A 17,747-nucleotide genomic window follows, 5' to 3' on the forward strand; every position below is an offset into this window, starting at 1 on the left:
TGATGTATTGCATTTCCTTTTTATAAATATCCTCACTACGCATATTTGTTTTTTCACATGTTGTTTGGATGTGTACATAATGAGCAAAGAATAGTGACAGTTTGGAAATATAGGTCCTGTTTTTTAGCAAATTTATCTTCACACTTGATATTATTATGAAGACACAGCAGTTTTAGTTTTTACTAGTATGTTGGACCTCGTTAGGGTTCCCTGAATTGTTGCCATTCTAATGACATCGCTTTCATTTAGAGTGCAGATTAGCATAAAGATTGCTATAGAAGGTTATTGTGTAGAGATGTAATGATCAGGGTCATTTCTTTCTATATTCTTTCACTTGTAGCACCTTTGGCGAAATTGGGAAAAGTAAGAACTCAGAAGACAAGGCATGAGTTTGGTGTTGATTTATTATGGATGTGATTTCCTGCTTTTCAGCATAACTGAAATATCTATTTTAAATACAAATAAAAACCTTCCACACTTGCACATACAGGCCCTTTCAGGAGAAGGTGCTTTGCTTTAAAACTTTTTCTTTCTCTTCAAATGATCTCAGCCAGTACGACAAAAAATAATAAATAGTGCATCATTATTGGCACACAGTTGGACACTCATTCATTAGGTCACCCACTCCGATCTCCAAGTTTACTGTCAATACCCCTTAGTTAAGTAACCCTCTAAATTTGATGGTGTCTAAAATGATCGCCTCTAAGGGCCAAATTCTGATGGATAGATGAGGGGGTCAAAATATATCCAATGATTAATACCTACCAAATGTGGTCCAAGGAAGAACAACCAGAGAAACCAGTGAGAGGAAGAGGGTATGAGGAGCAAAGCCTGGCCAGTCTGATCCAATTCCCGGGAAGAGCTACGATAGCACTGTAAATTGCTGAAAGTTGATCCTGTGTACAGTTGAAAGGTGCATGTTTGCATGTTCTCCCCGTGCTTGGTGGGTTTCCTCTGGGTGCTCCGGTTTCCTCCCACAATCCAAAGACATGCTACAAGGCTGATTGGAGTCTCTAAATTGCCCGTAGTGTGTGATTGTGTGAGTGAATGAGTGTGTGTGTGTGCCCTGTGATGGGTTGGCACTCCGTCCAGGGTTTATCCTGCCTTGACCCAAGGATAGATCGGATAAGTGGTACAGACAATGAAATGAAAAAGGAAAAGTATATACAATATTAACATCACAGTACATGGCTGCTTCTAATACACTGTATATTAGTTATTAATGTATAAAATTAATTACTAATGTGATGCTTATGGTAGGATTCCAAAATAAAATCTCATTCGAAAAGATGTAAATCAACATATCAGCTCATAAACAATCCATTAATATGCTACAATTGGTGCTAGGGAATATATTGTATGTACTATCCTTAATATCGTCTTGCATTTAGCTTTCTGTGTAATTCTGCGATCTTTCCTTTAATTGTGAAATAAAAACTTAAAAGGTTTTAGAAGCTGTAGATAATATGATCATATAATAATTTTTCAACAATATTAAAAGCTAGTTGAAGCTAGTAATGTAGTATAATGTTTGGGAGGATGCTGTGAATTCTGATAGTGGGTTGTTGAACAGGACTCGCAGTCTCACCAGCAGACACAATGCTCTGGCTTAAAATTGGGGATTATCAAAACAAACTTTTTGTCTTCTCAGATTTCAAACCGGAGCAGGTTTTAATGTTATAATGAAAGTTAATCTCCCAATTATTATGAAAATTAGACCTTTGAATATAAAGAAGGCATTTAAGAAAGCTATTTAGGACACATTTTGAAGAATAAGTATGCTTTACATATTGCTCAAACAAATTCAGGTTCTATGATTTTATGTATTTATGTACCATAGAAATAGCACAGCACAACTCTGAGTCCAGGTGCATCCTCACAAGAACATTAAGCTGAACTGTCACAGCATATAAGAGTACCAACAAAACCTTCGTAAGGCTAATTTCATGATCCTTTCAGAGGAGCCCAAATTATTTAAAGCTTCACTTTCCTTTTCCTAAAATCTACTTACAAAGTGGTCTCCAAAACTATATACTGAATATTTACCTTCAGTAAAAAAAAAAAAAAAAAGCATTTCTCAGTATTATATCTATGCAAACATATATTTAACACATTCAAAAGTATCTTAATGTATCAGAAAATCATCACATTTCTTGTTTTTGTTTGCTGAAAACAGCTGCATTTTGCTCTTATTTCTCTTATAGGGTTAAAAGTAAGAGGGCTGAGCATTTTAGCCTAACATTATTAAATACATAAAAACAGAAAGTCATGATTTCATGACTTGCTTTACAATAATTATTTTTAATTTAATAATTAATTTCAACTAATATAATTGAAAATAAATAGAAACAATGAGTGAACTTGTTTTTGTCTTCCCATCATCATAAGCCTCAGGGAATTTTGGTCATTCAACTTCCTGGTAAACATGTGACTTTGGAAATATTCCAAATATTTATAGGGGTGAATGTGTTCAGGTGACAGGATTGGATGAATGACTGAGTTATTTTCTTGCATAATTTTTGTATGTAATTATTTTTCTCTTAATTTCTCACACCTTCAAAGTTCTTGTAGTATCCATGCCTCGATGAGTCAGAGGTGTTTTAGTGGCATAATAAAGACTTACAGAATAATAGGCTGGTAGTTTTAATGTTACAGCTGATTAGTGTCTACATCGCCATACACATTGGGGGAGTTGTGGCTTAGAGTTTTACACATTTACCTCTCATCCTCTGGTGTTGGAGGTTTGGTTCCTACCAAGACAAAAGACAGGACATACAGTACAATACACCACAAAACAGATACACAAAAAGTGCAGAGAGACTCATATGATACTATTGACTGTCCTCAGTATCCACTGCAGTGTCTTGAAGTCCAAGACAGCGCAATTTCCGAACCAGGTAGTGATGCAGCTTCCCAGTATGCTCTTGATATTCCCTCTGTAAAATGTGTCCAGGATGGGGGTGATTAATCAGCGGTGAACTGAGCACAAATCCCCAAAGGCTCCTGGTGCTCAGTATGGTGGTGTTTGAATGCTGTTCCCAACGCCAAATAGAGGGAGGTGGCAATGGCATTGTCTATGGAGCAGTTGGGATGACACACACACTGCATGGGGTCCAGTAAGGGTGGCAGAAGGGTCTTGATATGCCGCATGATGATCCTCTCAAAGCACTTAACTATGATAGGTGTGAGTGCAACAGGACAGTAGTCATTGATGCAGTAAACTGACTTCTTAGGTGATGACAGTGGTCTTGAGACATGTTGGATTGACAGTGCTGCTCAGGGGGATGTTCAAGATGATAGTGAAGACTTCCACTAGCACAAATGAGGTGAAGACTGTAGATGCCGGTTGGGGTTCGTTGAAGTGGTCTGACAGATGGACATCCTCAGAGATTTATAAATTACGTACTTTGGTCTGTCAGGACGTACTTGGGGATCCCCACGTGGCTGAACAGGAGAATGAGCTCTCTGGCAAAGTTCAATGCAGTGGCTTTATGAAGAGGGGCTGCCTTGCAGTACATTCACCAGGTCAATGATCAACAGGATGTACTCATTGCGATCACCCATGCCTATCCTTTCACAGAGGATGCTGATGATTGGGAGCAGGATTAAGGGTATGGGTGCAGTCTTCTTTGGAGCAGTGCGAAGGCACTGCTGTGTGCTATGGTTGTGGGCTACCTGGAGAAGAGGGTCACCAAGCAGGGCTGAGCAGTGACAAGACAGGACCCAGGGAGCTCTGAGGGGAAGCTCTCGGGGAAGAATTTAGAAATTTATCATTTTGAAGAGGAAATTTGTGACGCCATTTATAGTTGAATTATCTAGTAGTCTATATTAATGTGATTAAAGACAATGGTGCTCATACTAAATCTTAATCTTAAAGACAAGGATGCTCATACTAAACATCCTTTCAAACTTGGTACTGTTTGAATTTAAAGTTTACAATTATGAAGAGTAATGGTTTATTTTTCCACTACCCAGTGACAATTGAAGATGGGTTTCCTTTCCCATGTCAAGTTTCTGCTACATGTTCCCATGTCCCATGTCGAGTTTCTGCTACATGTCATCCAAGGAAGTTTTTCCTTGACACTGCCATGTCTGGCTAGCTCTAAATGTTTGACCACATGATAACTAAAATAACCTTTAGCACAATTTACTTTTTATGCACCACTAGCCTAAATGTGGGTTGATCACAAAATAATGCAATTTTAAACTTGTACAGACGTTATTAAATTGCAGTGCTTAATTCTTATTAGTCTTTAATTAACTCTTTAATTTCAGTAATACCCATGTAATGTTTGCCAATGTGGATTTATTTAATAATTTAATCCCTGTCATTGTCAGAAATATTTGTTTTCTTGTACATGTTTTATATTTAAGTGGTACAAACTGACAGAGTTCGACCATCCAGTCTGTCATCTATGAGGCTTAATTTCTTAGACTTTTACCTTTTAAAGAGAAACAAAAAAAACAGAATTTACACTTTTACAGGCATTAAGTTATTTGAAACTGATCATATATTTTAAAAGCACATGAAATTTTGAAAATTTGTTGTTTGAATAAATTTAGAGTTTTGATGTGTGTATATTTCTGTTGTGGTTGTGTATCATCAGGGTTTTTTTACACACTCTGAAGGTTTACTGTCAATGTGGGAGCCTGCCCAGCTGGCACAGTAATACACCCCAGAGTGACTTTTCTTCAGGTTTGCTATTTTCAGATCATAATTGTCAGCCTGTATCCTCACACTGAAGTCCTTTGCTTCCTTAAAGTTAGCATCAGGAACCGGTGAGCTTCCACTTTTGACATACAGGATCCTAGTGAGAGCTTCACCGTCTTTCTTTTGGTACCAGTGGACAAAGTTGTCACCAGATAACTCAGTCATTTTGCAGCTGATAAACACAGTTTTACCCTCATCTTTTGTCATAGAGAGATCATTTTGTTCCAGTCTCACTCCCAGAACAGCTTCTGTTGAAAAAAAAACACTAGTCTGTAAAACAGCAGTTCTGCTATTTTTCTTTCATAATTTTATTTCTTTCTTTCTATTTTTTATTTTATTTCATATGATTCTTACCTGTGACTAAAGAGAAGAGAACAGCATATATGATCATATACATTTTTGTAGTAAAATAAAGTTTGCTCTCAGCTCAGCAGATTTTATTGCACCTGTTTCTGCAGGAATGCTAGTTTAGAACATGAATCTCATTTATAAAGTAATCATGTCATTTCCTGGGGTGGGGACTGAGCTACTGAAGGGGAAAAACATACATCCACTAACACCAGTATGAACATTGAGGGTGTAACATGGACCGTTGTTTTCATGGAGATTGTAGACCTTGTGAAAAACATTTGCCCTGACTGCAAACCTTACTGGACATTAAAATGCCTGTTCACAAACTAAGCAACTTGCACTCCTATATCATTTCTCCACATTAGCTGAACTAACTCCTTATGAATTCACTCATTTGCTACAAGGGTGCATTAAGACAGAACATCAACTATCAAACTGCACTGGCCTGATTAATAGGCAGATGACTACTGTACACCTCTGAAACTGCCAACTTCAGCATTGCTAGTGATTTTGCGCCATCCTGATAGTGGTATAAATCCCACCACCATGTTGTCAGCCTTCACTAGAATGCATGACACTTTATATGGTTTTCTAAAATGTTGCAGCCTAAAATTCATGGAATTACCTTAAAGGTTGCTGTGGACAGCTGTTATGTAGTAATAGCAATAAACTGAAAATAAATAAATCTTGTCCAGGTCTATTTATATTTCAGGTCAAGAGCACCACTTCCCTGCCAAAAAAAGTTTCCGTGCCAAAGTAAGGGAGGTGTACAAATATGATTAGCTATGCAGTTTGGAACTGTGTTAATTACAAGAAATCACTGAAATCACATTTCAAAGATATCCTGGTAGAAATCAGTTGTAAAGGGTTCACATAGCTGACACTTTCTTTATTGATGCTCCTCAAAAAAAAGTGTTCAATATGACACACAAAATTAGTTCATCAATATTTACCTTGTTTTCTGCTATTTTCAGATCATTTAGCTAAGTTGAACATATACTGATATATTATATGAAATATTCTCTGTTCACCCTAACAGAAAGCACGAGCACATAAGATGGGGGGAAGGTAGACCACAATTTCCAGTAAGTGTCTGTTAACACTGGAGAGGTAAAAACAACACCTGTGCACATCACACTTTCACGTGTCAGTTAGCTCACCTTTTTATTTTTTTAAAGAGAAAAAGACTGCTGTTGTGGTGTATTCTTCAGTGATAAGCTCATGCAAAGCATATGCCACTATTTTTGCAGAGCATCTACACAAATTACTTTACAATAACAGAAAGAATATGAATTAAACTCAAATTAAATGAATTAAATATAATTTCAAATTGTTCACACCTGTATGTAAAGGAGCAGTGCCCTGGGCCCTAACCACCCATAAGCACCTGCTAGCACCACAGTGTTATATGAAGATAAACAGATAGAGTATGACACAAACAGGGTTAATTATTAGTGTGATAATGTTCTTGCATTGAACTTGTTTTTGTCTTCCCATCATCATAAGCCTCAGGGAATTTTGGTCATTCAACGTCCTGGTAAACATGTGACTTTGGAAATATTCCAAATATTTATAGGGGTGAATGTGTTCAGGTGACAGGATTGGATGAATGACTGAGTTATTTTCTTGTATAATTTTTGTATGTAATTATTTTCTCACACCTTCAAAGTTCTTGTAGTATCCATGCCTCGATGAGTCAGAGGTGTTTTAGTGGCATAATAAAGACTTACAGAATAATAGGCTGGTAGTTTTAATGTTACAGCTGATTAGTGTCTACATTGCCATACACATTGGGGGATTTGTGGCTTAGAGTTTTACACATTTACCTCTCATCCTCTGGTGTTGGAGGTTTGGTTCCTACCAAGACAAAAGACAGGACATACAGTACAATACACCACAAAACAGATACACAAAAAGTGCAGAGAGACTCATATGATACTATTGACTGTCCTCAGTATCCACTGCAGTGTCTTGCAGTCCAAGACAGCGCAATTTCCGAACCAGGTAGTGATGCAGCTTCCCAGTATGCTCTCGATATTCCCTCTGTAAAATGTGTCCAGGATGGGGGTGATTAATCAGCAGTGAACTGAGCACAAATCCCCAAAGGCTCCTGGTGCTCAGTATGGTGGTGTTTGAATGCTGTTCCCAACGCCAAATAGAGGGAGGTGGCAATGGCATTGTCTATGGAGCAGTTGGGATGACACACACACTGCATGGGGTCCAGTAAGGGTGGCAGAAGGGTCTTGATATGCCGCATGATGATCCTCTCAAAGCACTTAACTATGATAGGTGTGAGTGCAACAGGACAGTAGTCATTGATGCAGTAAACTGACTTCTTAGGTGCAGTGATGACAGTGGTCTTGAGACATGTTGGATTGACAGTGCTGCTCAAGGCTGATGTTGAAGATGATAGTGAAGACTTCCACTAGCACAAATGAGGTGAAGACTGTAGATGCCAGTTGGGGTTCTTGGATTGAGGTTCTCTTCGTTGAAGTGGTCTGATAGATGGACATCCTCAGAGATTTACAAATTACGTACTTTGGTGTGTCAGGACGTGCTTGGAGAATGAGCAGAATGAGCTCTCTGGCAAAGTTCAATGCAGTGGCTTTATGAAGAGGGGCTGCCTTGCAGTACATTCACCAGGTCGACGATCAACAGGATGTACTCATTGCGATCACCCATGCCTATCCTTTCACAGAGGATGCTGATGATTGGGAGCAGGATTAAGGGTATGGGTGCAGTCTTCTTTGGAGCAGTGCGAAGGCACTGCTGTGTGCTATTGTTGTGGGCTACCTGGAAATTTGTGACGCCATTTATAGTTGAATTATCTAGTAGTCTATATTAATGTGATTAAAGACAATGGTGCTCATACTAAATCTTAATCTTAAAGACAAGGATGCTCATACTAAACATCCTTTCAAACTTGGTACTGTTTGAATTTAAAGTTTACAATTATGAAGAGTAATGGTTTATTTTTCCACTACCCAGTGACAATTGAAGATGGGTTTCCTTTCCCATGTCAAGTTTCTGCTACATGTTCCCATGTCCCATGTCGAGTTTCTGCTACATGTCATCCAAGGAAGTTTTTCCTTGACACTGCCATGTCTGGCTAGCTCTAAATGTTTGACCACATGATAACTAAAATAACCTTTAGCACAATTTACTTTTTATGCACCACTAGCCTAAATGTGGGTTGATCACAAAATAATGCAATTTTAAACTTGTACAGACGTTATTAAATTGCAGTGCTTAATTCTTATTAGTCTTTAATTAACTCTTTAATTTCAGTAATACCCATGTAATGTTTGCCAATGTGGATTTATTTAATAATTTAATCCCTGTCATTGTCAGAAATATTTGTTTTCTTGTACGTTTTATATTTAAGTGGTACAAACTGACAGAGTTCGACCATCCAGTCTGTCATCTATGATTTTTCTAGACTTTTAAATTTTAAAGAGAAACAAAAAAGACAGAATTTACACTTTTACAGGCATTAAGTTAATTGAAACTGATCATATATTTTAGAAGGACATGCAATTTAGAAAATTTGTTGTTGTTTGAATAAATTTAGAGTTTTTGATGTGTGTATATTTCTGTTGTGGTTGTGTATCAAAAGGATTTTTGTACACACTCTGAATGTTTACTGTCACTGTGGTCACTGTGGTACTCCCAGCTGGCACAGTAATACACCCCTGAGTGACTTTTCTTCAGGTTTGCTATTTTCAGCAATGGCTGTATCCTCAAACTGAAGTCCTTTGCTTCCTTAAAGTTAGCATCATGAACCAGTGAGCCATCACTTTTGACATACAGGATCCTTGTAAGAGCTTCACCATCTTTCTTTTGGTACCAGTGGACACAGTTGACACTGGATAACTCGGTCACTTTGCAGCTGATATACACAGTTTTACCCTCATCTTTTAAAAAAAAAAACACACTAGTCTGTAAAACAGCTGTTCTGCTATTTTTCTTTCATGATTTTCTTTCTTTCTTTCTATTTTTTTATTTTATTTCATATGATTCTTACCTGTGACTAAAGAGAAGAGAACAGCAGGAATGCTAGTTTAGAACATGAATCTCATTTATAAAGTAATCATGTCATTTCCTGGGGTGGGGACTGAGCTACTGAAGGGGAAAAACATACATCCACTAACACCAGTATGAACAGGGTGGAAGGGTGTAACATGGACCGTTGTTTTCATGGAAATTGTGGACCTTGTGAAAAACATTTGCCCTGACTGCAAACCTTACTGGACATTAAAATGCCTGTTCACAAACTAAGCAACTTGCACTCCTATATCATTTCTCCACATTAGCTGAACTAACTCCTTATGAATTCACTCATTTGCTACAAGGGTGCATTAAGACAGAACATCAACTATCAAACTGCACTGGCCTAATTAATAGGCAGATGACTACTGTACACCTCTGAAACTGCCAACTTCAGCATTGCTAGTGATTTTGCGCCATCCTGATAGTGGTATAAATCCCACCATCATGTTGTCAGCCTTCACTAGAATGCATGACACTTTATATGGTTTTCTAAAATGTTGCAGCCTAAAATTCATGGAATTACCTTAAAGGTTGCTGTGGACAGCTGTTGTGTAGTAATAGCAATAAACTGAAAATAAATAAATCTTGTCCAGGTCTATTTATATTTCAGGTCAAGAGCACCACTTCCCTGCCAAAAAAAGTGTCCATGCCAAAGTAAGGGAGGTGTACAAATATAATTAGCTATGCAGTTTGGAACTGTGTTAATTACAAGAAATCACTGAAATCACATTTCAAAGATATCCTGGTAGAAATCAGTTGTAAAGGGTTCACATAGCTGACACTTTCTTTATTGATGCTCCTCAAAAAAAGTGTTCACTATGACACAAAATTAGTTCGTCAATATTTACCTTGTTTTCTGCTATTTTCAGATCATTTAGCTAAGTTGAACATATACTGATATATTATATGAAATATTCTCTGTTCACCCTAACAGAAAGCAAGAGCACATAAGATGGGGGGAAGGTAGACCACAATTTCCAGTAAGTGTCTGTTAACACTGGAGAGGTAAAAACAACACCTGTGCACATCACACTTTCACGTGTCAGTTAGCTCACCTTTTTATTTTATTAAAGAGAAAAAGACTGCTGTTGTGGTGTATTCTTTAGTGATAAGCTCATGCAAAGCATATGCCACTATTTTTGCAGAGCATCTACACAAATTACTTTACAATAACAGAAAGAATATGAATTAAACTCAAATTAAATGAATTAAATATAATTTCAAATTGTTCACACCTGTATGTAAAGGAGCAGTGCCCTGGGCCCTAACCACCCATAAGCACCTACTAGCACCACAGTGTTATATGAAGATAAACAGATAGAGTATGACACAAAAAGGGTTGATTATTAGTGTGATTATTAGTGATTATTAGTGTCATGTTCTTATATGAATTTATAAGACTCACATCTTAGCTGGTGATTAGTATATGCCTTAACTCATCATTATTTCATATTTAAGTGAGTGTTAATTCAGGTATTAGTGCATTATTATGCATATGTGACTTCTGCTTGAATAAAAACCTACACACACAGATCAGACACCAATGCTGTTACAGTTGACAGCATTTTGCAAGCTGCAGGGGGTGCAATGCATCAATGTCTTGTCTCCACTTACAAAGCAGTGAAAAGTTCCATTATCCTAAGCAAAGCTGTTATCATTGGGTCATTGTAGAAAAGTGGTGGAGGTGGTGGACAGTTCAGCGTTTGAGTCAGAGCAGGAACCTTCAGGTATAGTTTAAGCTAAGCAAAACTAAACATGCAGGCTACACTCTTAGAACAATATGATTTATGAGATCATATTGCAGCGCAACTAGATGTGCAGAGAGAGAGACAGAGAAGAGAGAGAGAGAGAGATTCAGGGAAAGATGAAAGAGACAGTGAAAGCCTTGATAATCCATTTGATTGTTTTGATCGTCCTCAGTCCAAGGATTTTGATTTATTTACTAGTAATAATCACTTACTGTTTACTCTTACTGGTCTGTTCTTATGCCATTGAGTGAACATTGTTATCTGTTACTTACACTTAGCTAGCTTTTGTTAAGTTTGTGTTTGTGATACTTTTGATATACTGTACTTGATCATTGGAAATACTGTAACAGTCACATCTTGTTACATGGTTCAGTGTATTTAATTTTGAGTGCTTTGTTCATCCTGACCACTAGGGGACACCAATAGTAAATCTCTATTTTGGATAAAAGAGGAAGTAGTAGAATGAGAGGCAGATTCAGTTTGAGTTACCTCATGGTATCTGCTGTTTCTCTAGAGGGTCCTGGTTTGAGAAACATTTGTTTTGCTGCTCAACCGTGAGTTTGGTGCTTTATCTTTCATCTTTTGTTTTGTGTAGCCTTTGAGAGGGTTATTGTTTGGGAAAGTTACTTATTCAAATGTTTTGTTGGAGTTTGGTTGAAGGTTAATGAGTTGTTTTCCTTTGTAGAGGACTTTGTTTAGCCTGCAAGCTTGTACTACTGTGTGGAGTGCAGGATTTTGGAGTGAGGGTGCAGAATCGCAGCTGCCCAAGAACTTTTCCCAAAGGACTCTTGGCTTATCCCAAGAAGGACATCCATTTAATTCCGTGTTTCCACCATTTCATCAACCTACCCTTCAACAGATAAGACTTTATAACATTGGTTGTTCTCCTTTATCAACTGATTTCCTCTCTTAGGTGGACATTTATATGACCATTGGAAGATAAATTGAGCTATAAAATAGAATGAGAATGTGAGAGGGTAAAAAACCTTCTTGAGATGAATATTCAGGATCTGGGCAAGTCAGTAGTGGACTGTTTAAAGAGGAGAGATGTACAAATTGATGCCAAACTAAAATCTCACACTCCCGTCATGTCTACTCCTATTGTGCCTCCAATTTTAACTCCTACTAAACCCCAGTACAGAACTTTTAATGCTCAGTCTCAGCCACCTGTACCTACCAATCTGGATAGTGTTCACGTTTCTCAATATCGTCCCCCCGTTAGAGTTGAATTTCCCTACAGTTTGGCTCTGATGAAGAAAATGATCCCATTTCTTTTGTAGAATGTTGTGAAGATTATCTTGCCCTGAGACCTCTTACTGATTCTGAGGTTTTAGCCTCTCTTAATTCAGTTTTGAAGGGAGCAGCCAAGGATTGGTGGCTGGCAGAATGCATATTTATCTTCACCTGGAGCCAATTTAGGAAAACCTTCCTGCAAGCTTTTTTGAATGATGACTATGAGGCAGAAGCTGCTAAACGGTTGTTGGAGAGGAAGCAGGGCCCTAAGGAGTCTATTCGTGATTTCGCCTACCATTACCGAGCTCTTTGTCTACGCTGGAAGAAAGAGATGAAGGAGAAGGAGATCGTCCAGTCCATATTAAGAAACTGCAATCCATGGCTTGCCAGTCTCTTGAGGGGGACTGTCAAAGAAGTTGGCGAGTTGGTAAGGATTGGAACGCAAATTGAAAGAGATCTGGAAGAAGCTAAGAAGTACTGGAGTCAGGCCAATGCAGATATACAGAAACGAAAAGTCCAAACTGATGGAGCCAGTCACTTTAAGTCAAACCCCTCAAGCACACGTATCATTCAGCCTGTTCATACCCCTGCTCAGAACAATTTGAGGATGGTGACCCTACCGTTGGTAATTCGTGGAAGATATTTTCAGGCTATGATCGATACAGGGAGTTCACTGACTCTAATGCAAGAATCTTGTTGGAATCAGTTGAAGCATAGGGAACAGTTGGAGCCTAGTCGTGGGCAGACTTTTCAGCAGGCAAATGGGCAAGTTTTAAGTGCCTTAGGATTGTGGAGATGTGACTGTGAATTACAGCAGAGGAAACTTGCACTGACCTTATATATAATGAGGGATGTGGATCTTACTGTGCCTATAATCTTAGGAATGGATTTCCTTATGTCGACTGGAATTTGTTTGGATTTTCATAAGGTTCAGTATATTCTGTCTGCCACAAATGAATATCAAGAGGAAGCATTTTCGTTCCTCCCTGCCTGTTCTACCAATGCTTTGTTGTCCTTCTACTTAGCCTTACCCATACCAGAAGAGTCACCTGAGACACACACTTATTCATCAATTAATCACCAATGCAGATACATCTTTGGAACTAAAGTCACAACTGGAGCAGCTCATGAAAGATTGGCCCACAGTATGCACAGATGAGAGAGGTCATACCAATGTAGTCAAACATCGTATCATAACCGCTAATGAAGTACCTATTCGCCAGAAAGCTTATCGAGTATCTTCTGAGAAACAACTTTTCATCGATCAAGAGATAAAGATGATGCTTGATAAGAAAATAATTCAGCCCTCAACATCTCCCTGGGCTGCTCCAGTTGTCCTTGTACCTAAAAAAGGTGGAGGACAAAGATTCTGTGTTGACTTTAGAGGATTGAACTCAGACTCTACTAGACGCATATCCTATGCCACAAATACAGGATATCCTCGAGTCTCTTCAGGGTGATGCAATTTTCAGTACCCTAGACCTAAAAAGTGGGTATTGGCAGGTTGAGATGGAACCTGAAAGCATTCCCAAGACTGCTTTCGTTACCTCATCAGGTTTGTTTGAATTTCTTCGTTTATCTTTTGGGCTTAAAAATGCTGCTGCTTCATTTCAGTGATTGATGGAGTTGACACTAAAGGATGTAAAGGGAAAGAGTTGTTTCGTGTACATCAATGACATTGTGGTATATTCTAAGACGGAAGAAGAACATTTAACCCACTTGCAGGGAGTATTTCACTTTTCAAAGCAGGGATCACACTGAATCTCCAGAAGTGCAATCTCATGCAGAAGTCTTTGACGTTCTTGGGACATGTGATATCCAGGAATGGAATTCAAACTGACCCTGCAAAGGTAGAAGCTGTTACTCAGTTTCCTATCCCTAAATGTCTGAAGGAGGTACAACAGTTTCTGGGACTTGCAGGATGGTATCAAAGGTTTATTCCAAAATTTTCTGAGAAAGCTGTGCCATTGCATGCTTTAAAAAGGAAAGGAGCAACATGGACCTGGACTGAAGAATGTCAAAAATCATTTGAGATGATCAAACAAGAACTGACCAGTGCACCTATTTTGATTGCCCCTGATTTGGCAAGGCCTTTCAAAGTTCAGACCGATGCTAGAGATGTGGGTTTAGGAGCCGTTCTAACATGAGATAGAAGGGGTAGAACATGTAGCATATGCTTCACACCTGCGGCAAGGGGCTGAAAGGTCATATTCCGTTTCGGAAAAGGACTGCTGTGCTGTCATATGGGCTGTAGAGAAATGGAGACCGTATTTAGAAGGCAGGCCATTTGAAGTGATAACTGATCACGTGGCTCTCACGTGGGTGTTTAATCACCCAAAGCCGTCTTCTAGATTGACTCGATGGGCCATTCGACTGCAGGAATTTGAATTCAGTGTCAAGTATCGCAAAGGTCAGTGCAACATTGTGCCAGACAATCTCTCACGCAGTGTTTCAGATCCTGCTTTGCTCCCCTTGATAGCCCATATCAAATCACAAGACTCAGCTACCTCTTTTTCTAGCTTTCCGATTGAATGGTCTGATATTGCTAGAGCACAACAGGATGACCCAGAAGTTCAGGAACTCGCCATTAAAGCCAAGTCGCTCACGGATCCTGATCCAACACATATACATTACTTGTTAAAGAATGGCTTTCTTTTTTGAAGCATGCCTGATGGGCAGAAAGGATCCAAATTACAGCTAGTCATTCCTGCTTGCCTACGAAAAGACTTCATCGCATATGCACGTGACAACCCATTATGTGGGCACCTTGGTAGGCTCAAGACCCTACTGAGGTTGGTAGATATCTGTTATTGGCCCACACTACGCTCTGACATCTGGAAATACTGCAAAGAGTGTCAGGTTTGTCAGCAACACAAACCCTCAATTTCTAAACTAGCCAGTCGTATGCAGTCAACCCCAGTGGTAGAACCTCGGCACATGTTAGGGATCGATCTCATGGGGCCCTTTCCTAAGAGTTCTAAGTTAAATGAGCACCTCCTTGTTGTCGTAGACTATTGTTCAAAATGGGTGGAGTTGTTCCCACTGCGGGTGGCTAAAGCACCTCAAATTGCTCGCATTTTGATAGAGGAGATCTTTACTAGGTGGGGAACTCCAATGTATTTGGTGTCGGATCAAGGAACCCAATTTACTTCCCAGCTCCTCAGCCTAGTATGCAAGCAATGGAGCGTCATCCAGAAGCTGGCTACTACAGCACATCCCCAGACTAACCTCACGGAAAGGATCAACCGTACTCTTTAAAACCATGATCTCATCCTACATTCAAGACCACCATCAGCACTGGGACAGATGGTTGGCAGAGTTTCGCTTCGCCATAAACACAACCTGGCAGGAAAGCATTGGATTTACTCCAGCTGAAGTCGCGCTAGGTAGGAAACTGAAAGGACCTCTAGAAAGAGCCATTCACAGATTTCCTGACCCAGACAATCCAGTGTACCCAGTGTTGGAAAGACAAAGAGCTGATAAGAACTGTGCAAAGAAACGTGGAACGAGCTCAGGTAAAGCAAAGACAATACTATGACCTCCAGAGAAGGCCTGCTCATTACCAAGTTGGAGATTTGGTTTGGGTTCACACTCATCCTTTGTCACGTGCTAGTGATGGATTTATGGCTAAGCTTGCTGTTAAATGTAAAGGTCCTGCTAGGATTGTAAAATGTCTTGGCCCTGTTAATTGTTCTATTTCATTTTATAGAAGATCCTGATCATGTTGATACCTGTCATGTACAAAATCTGAAGCCTTTCTATAGGACTCTTAGTAACGTTTCCAAATGAAGGGGGAGATATGTAACAGTCACATCTTGTTACATGGTTCAATGTATTTAATTTTGAGTGCTTTGTTCATCCTGACCACTAGGGGACACCAATAGTAAATCTCTATTTTGGATAAAAGAGGAAGTAGTAGAATGAGAGGCAGATTCAGTTTGAATTACCTCATGGTATCTGCTGTTTCTCTAGAGGGTCCTGGTTTGAGAAACATTTGTTTTGCTGCTCAACCATGAGTTTGGTGCTTTATCTTTCATCTTTTGTTTTGTGTAGCCTTTGAGAGGGTTATTGTTTGGGAAAGTTACTTATTCAAATGTTTTGTTGGGGAGTTTGGTTGAAGGTTAATGAGTTGTTTTCCTTTGTAGAGGACTTTGTTTAGCCTGCAGGCTTGTACTACTGTGTGGAGCGCAGGATTTTGGAGTGAGGGTGCAGAATCGCAGCTGCCCAAGAACTTTTCCCAAAGGACTCTTGGCTTATCCCAAGAAGGACATCCATTTAATTCCGTGTTTCCACCATTTCATCAACCTACCCTTCAACAGATAAGACTTTATAACATTGGTTGTTCTCCTTTATCAACTGATTTCCTCTCTCAATATCTTAGGTGGACATTTATATGACCATACTTTCATTTTAGACATTGACTATATTTATTGTGGACATTTCATATGATGGGATTTTGTGTGTTTTGTATTTGTGTAGAGACTCAATATATGCTGGCAAAAGATTTCTGCTGCTAGTTGTGTATTGTGTATTTTGATATGCCTCTTAACACTACCTAATAGGTTATTGCAAATTTTGTCCCCCCCTCATTTTCTTATAACAATACTGGTTTAAAGAGCCGGAAAGGTTATAATACATAAAATATATATATTTCAACATTTGAATGTGTATCTCATCCCCTTTTTTAAAAATGTAAGCTAATTTTATATTCGTCTGTGGCGTGGTAGTATAGATGATGGTGTATTCCTAGTGAGTTTTTGAGAGTTCATTTAGGCCTATTTTTGACATTTAGTGTTATCATTATTAAATTATTGTTACCAATGTTTAAATGAACTTAAAACTCCTGTAGAGATTAACATCTACGTATTTACATTATCACACTTCATACTGTTGCCTGTGAATACCATTTCCTGTTGTGGTTGTGTAACTTCAGGTTTTTTGTACATACTGTGAGTATTTACTGTCAATGTAGTCGCTTGAATCCCAGCTGGCGCAGTAATAAACTGCAGAGTGACTTTTCTTCAGGTTTGCTATTTTCAGAGTATAATAGTCAGCCTGTATCCTCACACTGAACTCATTTGCTTCCTTAAAGTTAGCATCAGGAACCGGTGAGCCTCCACTTTTGACATACAGGATCCTTGTAAGAGCTTCACCGTCTTTCTTTTGGTACCAGTGGACAAAGTTGTCACCGGATAACGGAAACATTTGCCCTGACTGCAAACCTTACTGGACATTAAAATGCCTGTTCACAAACTAAGCAACTTGCACTCCTATATCATTTCTCCACATTAGCTGAACTAACTCCTTCTGAATTCACTCATTTGCTACAAGGGTGCATTAAGACAGAACATCAACTATCAAACTGCACTGGCCTGATTAATAGGCAGATGACTACTAAAATGTTGCAGCCTAAAATTCATGGAATTACCTTAAAGGTTGCTGTGGACAGCTGTTGTGTAGTAATAGCAATAAACTGAAAATAAATAAATCTTGTCCAGGTCTATTTATATTTCAGGTCAACAGCACCACTTCCCTGCCAAAAAAAAGTGTCTGTGCCAAAGTAAGGGAGGTGTACAAATATAATTAGCTATGCCATTTGGAACTGTGCTAATCGTAAGAAATCACTGAAATCAGATTTCAAAGATATCCTGGTA

At 38.8% G+C, this 17,747-nt stretch overlaps 1 gene segment (V, D, J or C); it reads right to left on the minus strand.

Annotated features, from left to right (window-relative positions):
• Positions 1 to 3,489: 3,489 nt before the first annotated feature.
• On the minus strand, positions 3,490 to 5,430 carry LOC131355924 (T cell receptor gamma variable 4-like). The segment is given in 3 exon segments: positions 3,490 to 3,675; positions 4,619 to 4,959; positions 5,066 to 5,430. Coding segments are annotated over 3 exon segments (570 nt in total).
• Between the last annotated feature and the right edge of the window lie 12,317 nt (positions 5,431 to 17,747).

Source organism: Hemibagrus wyckioides, linkage group LG07, assembly GCF_019097595.1.
Source record: "Hemibagrus wyckioides isolate EC202008001 linkage group LG07, SWU_Hwy_1.0, whole genome shotgun sequence".
Classification (NCBI taxonomy): Eukaryota; Metazoa; Chordata; class Actinopteri; order Siluriformes; family Bagridae; genus Hemibagrus; species Hemibagrus wyckioides.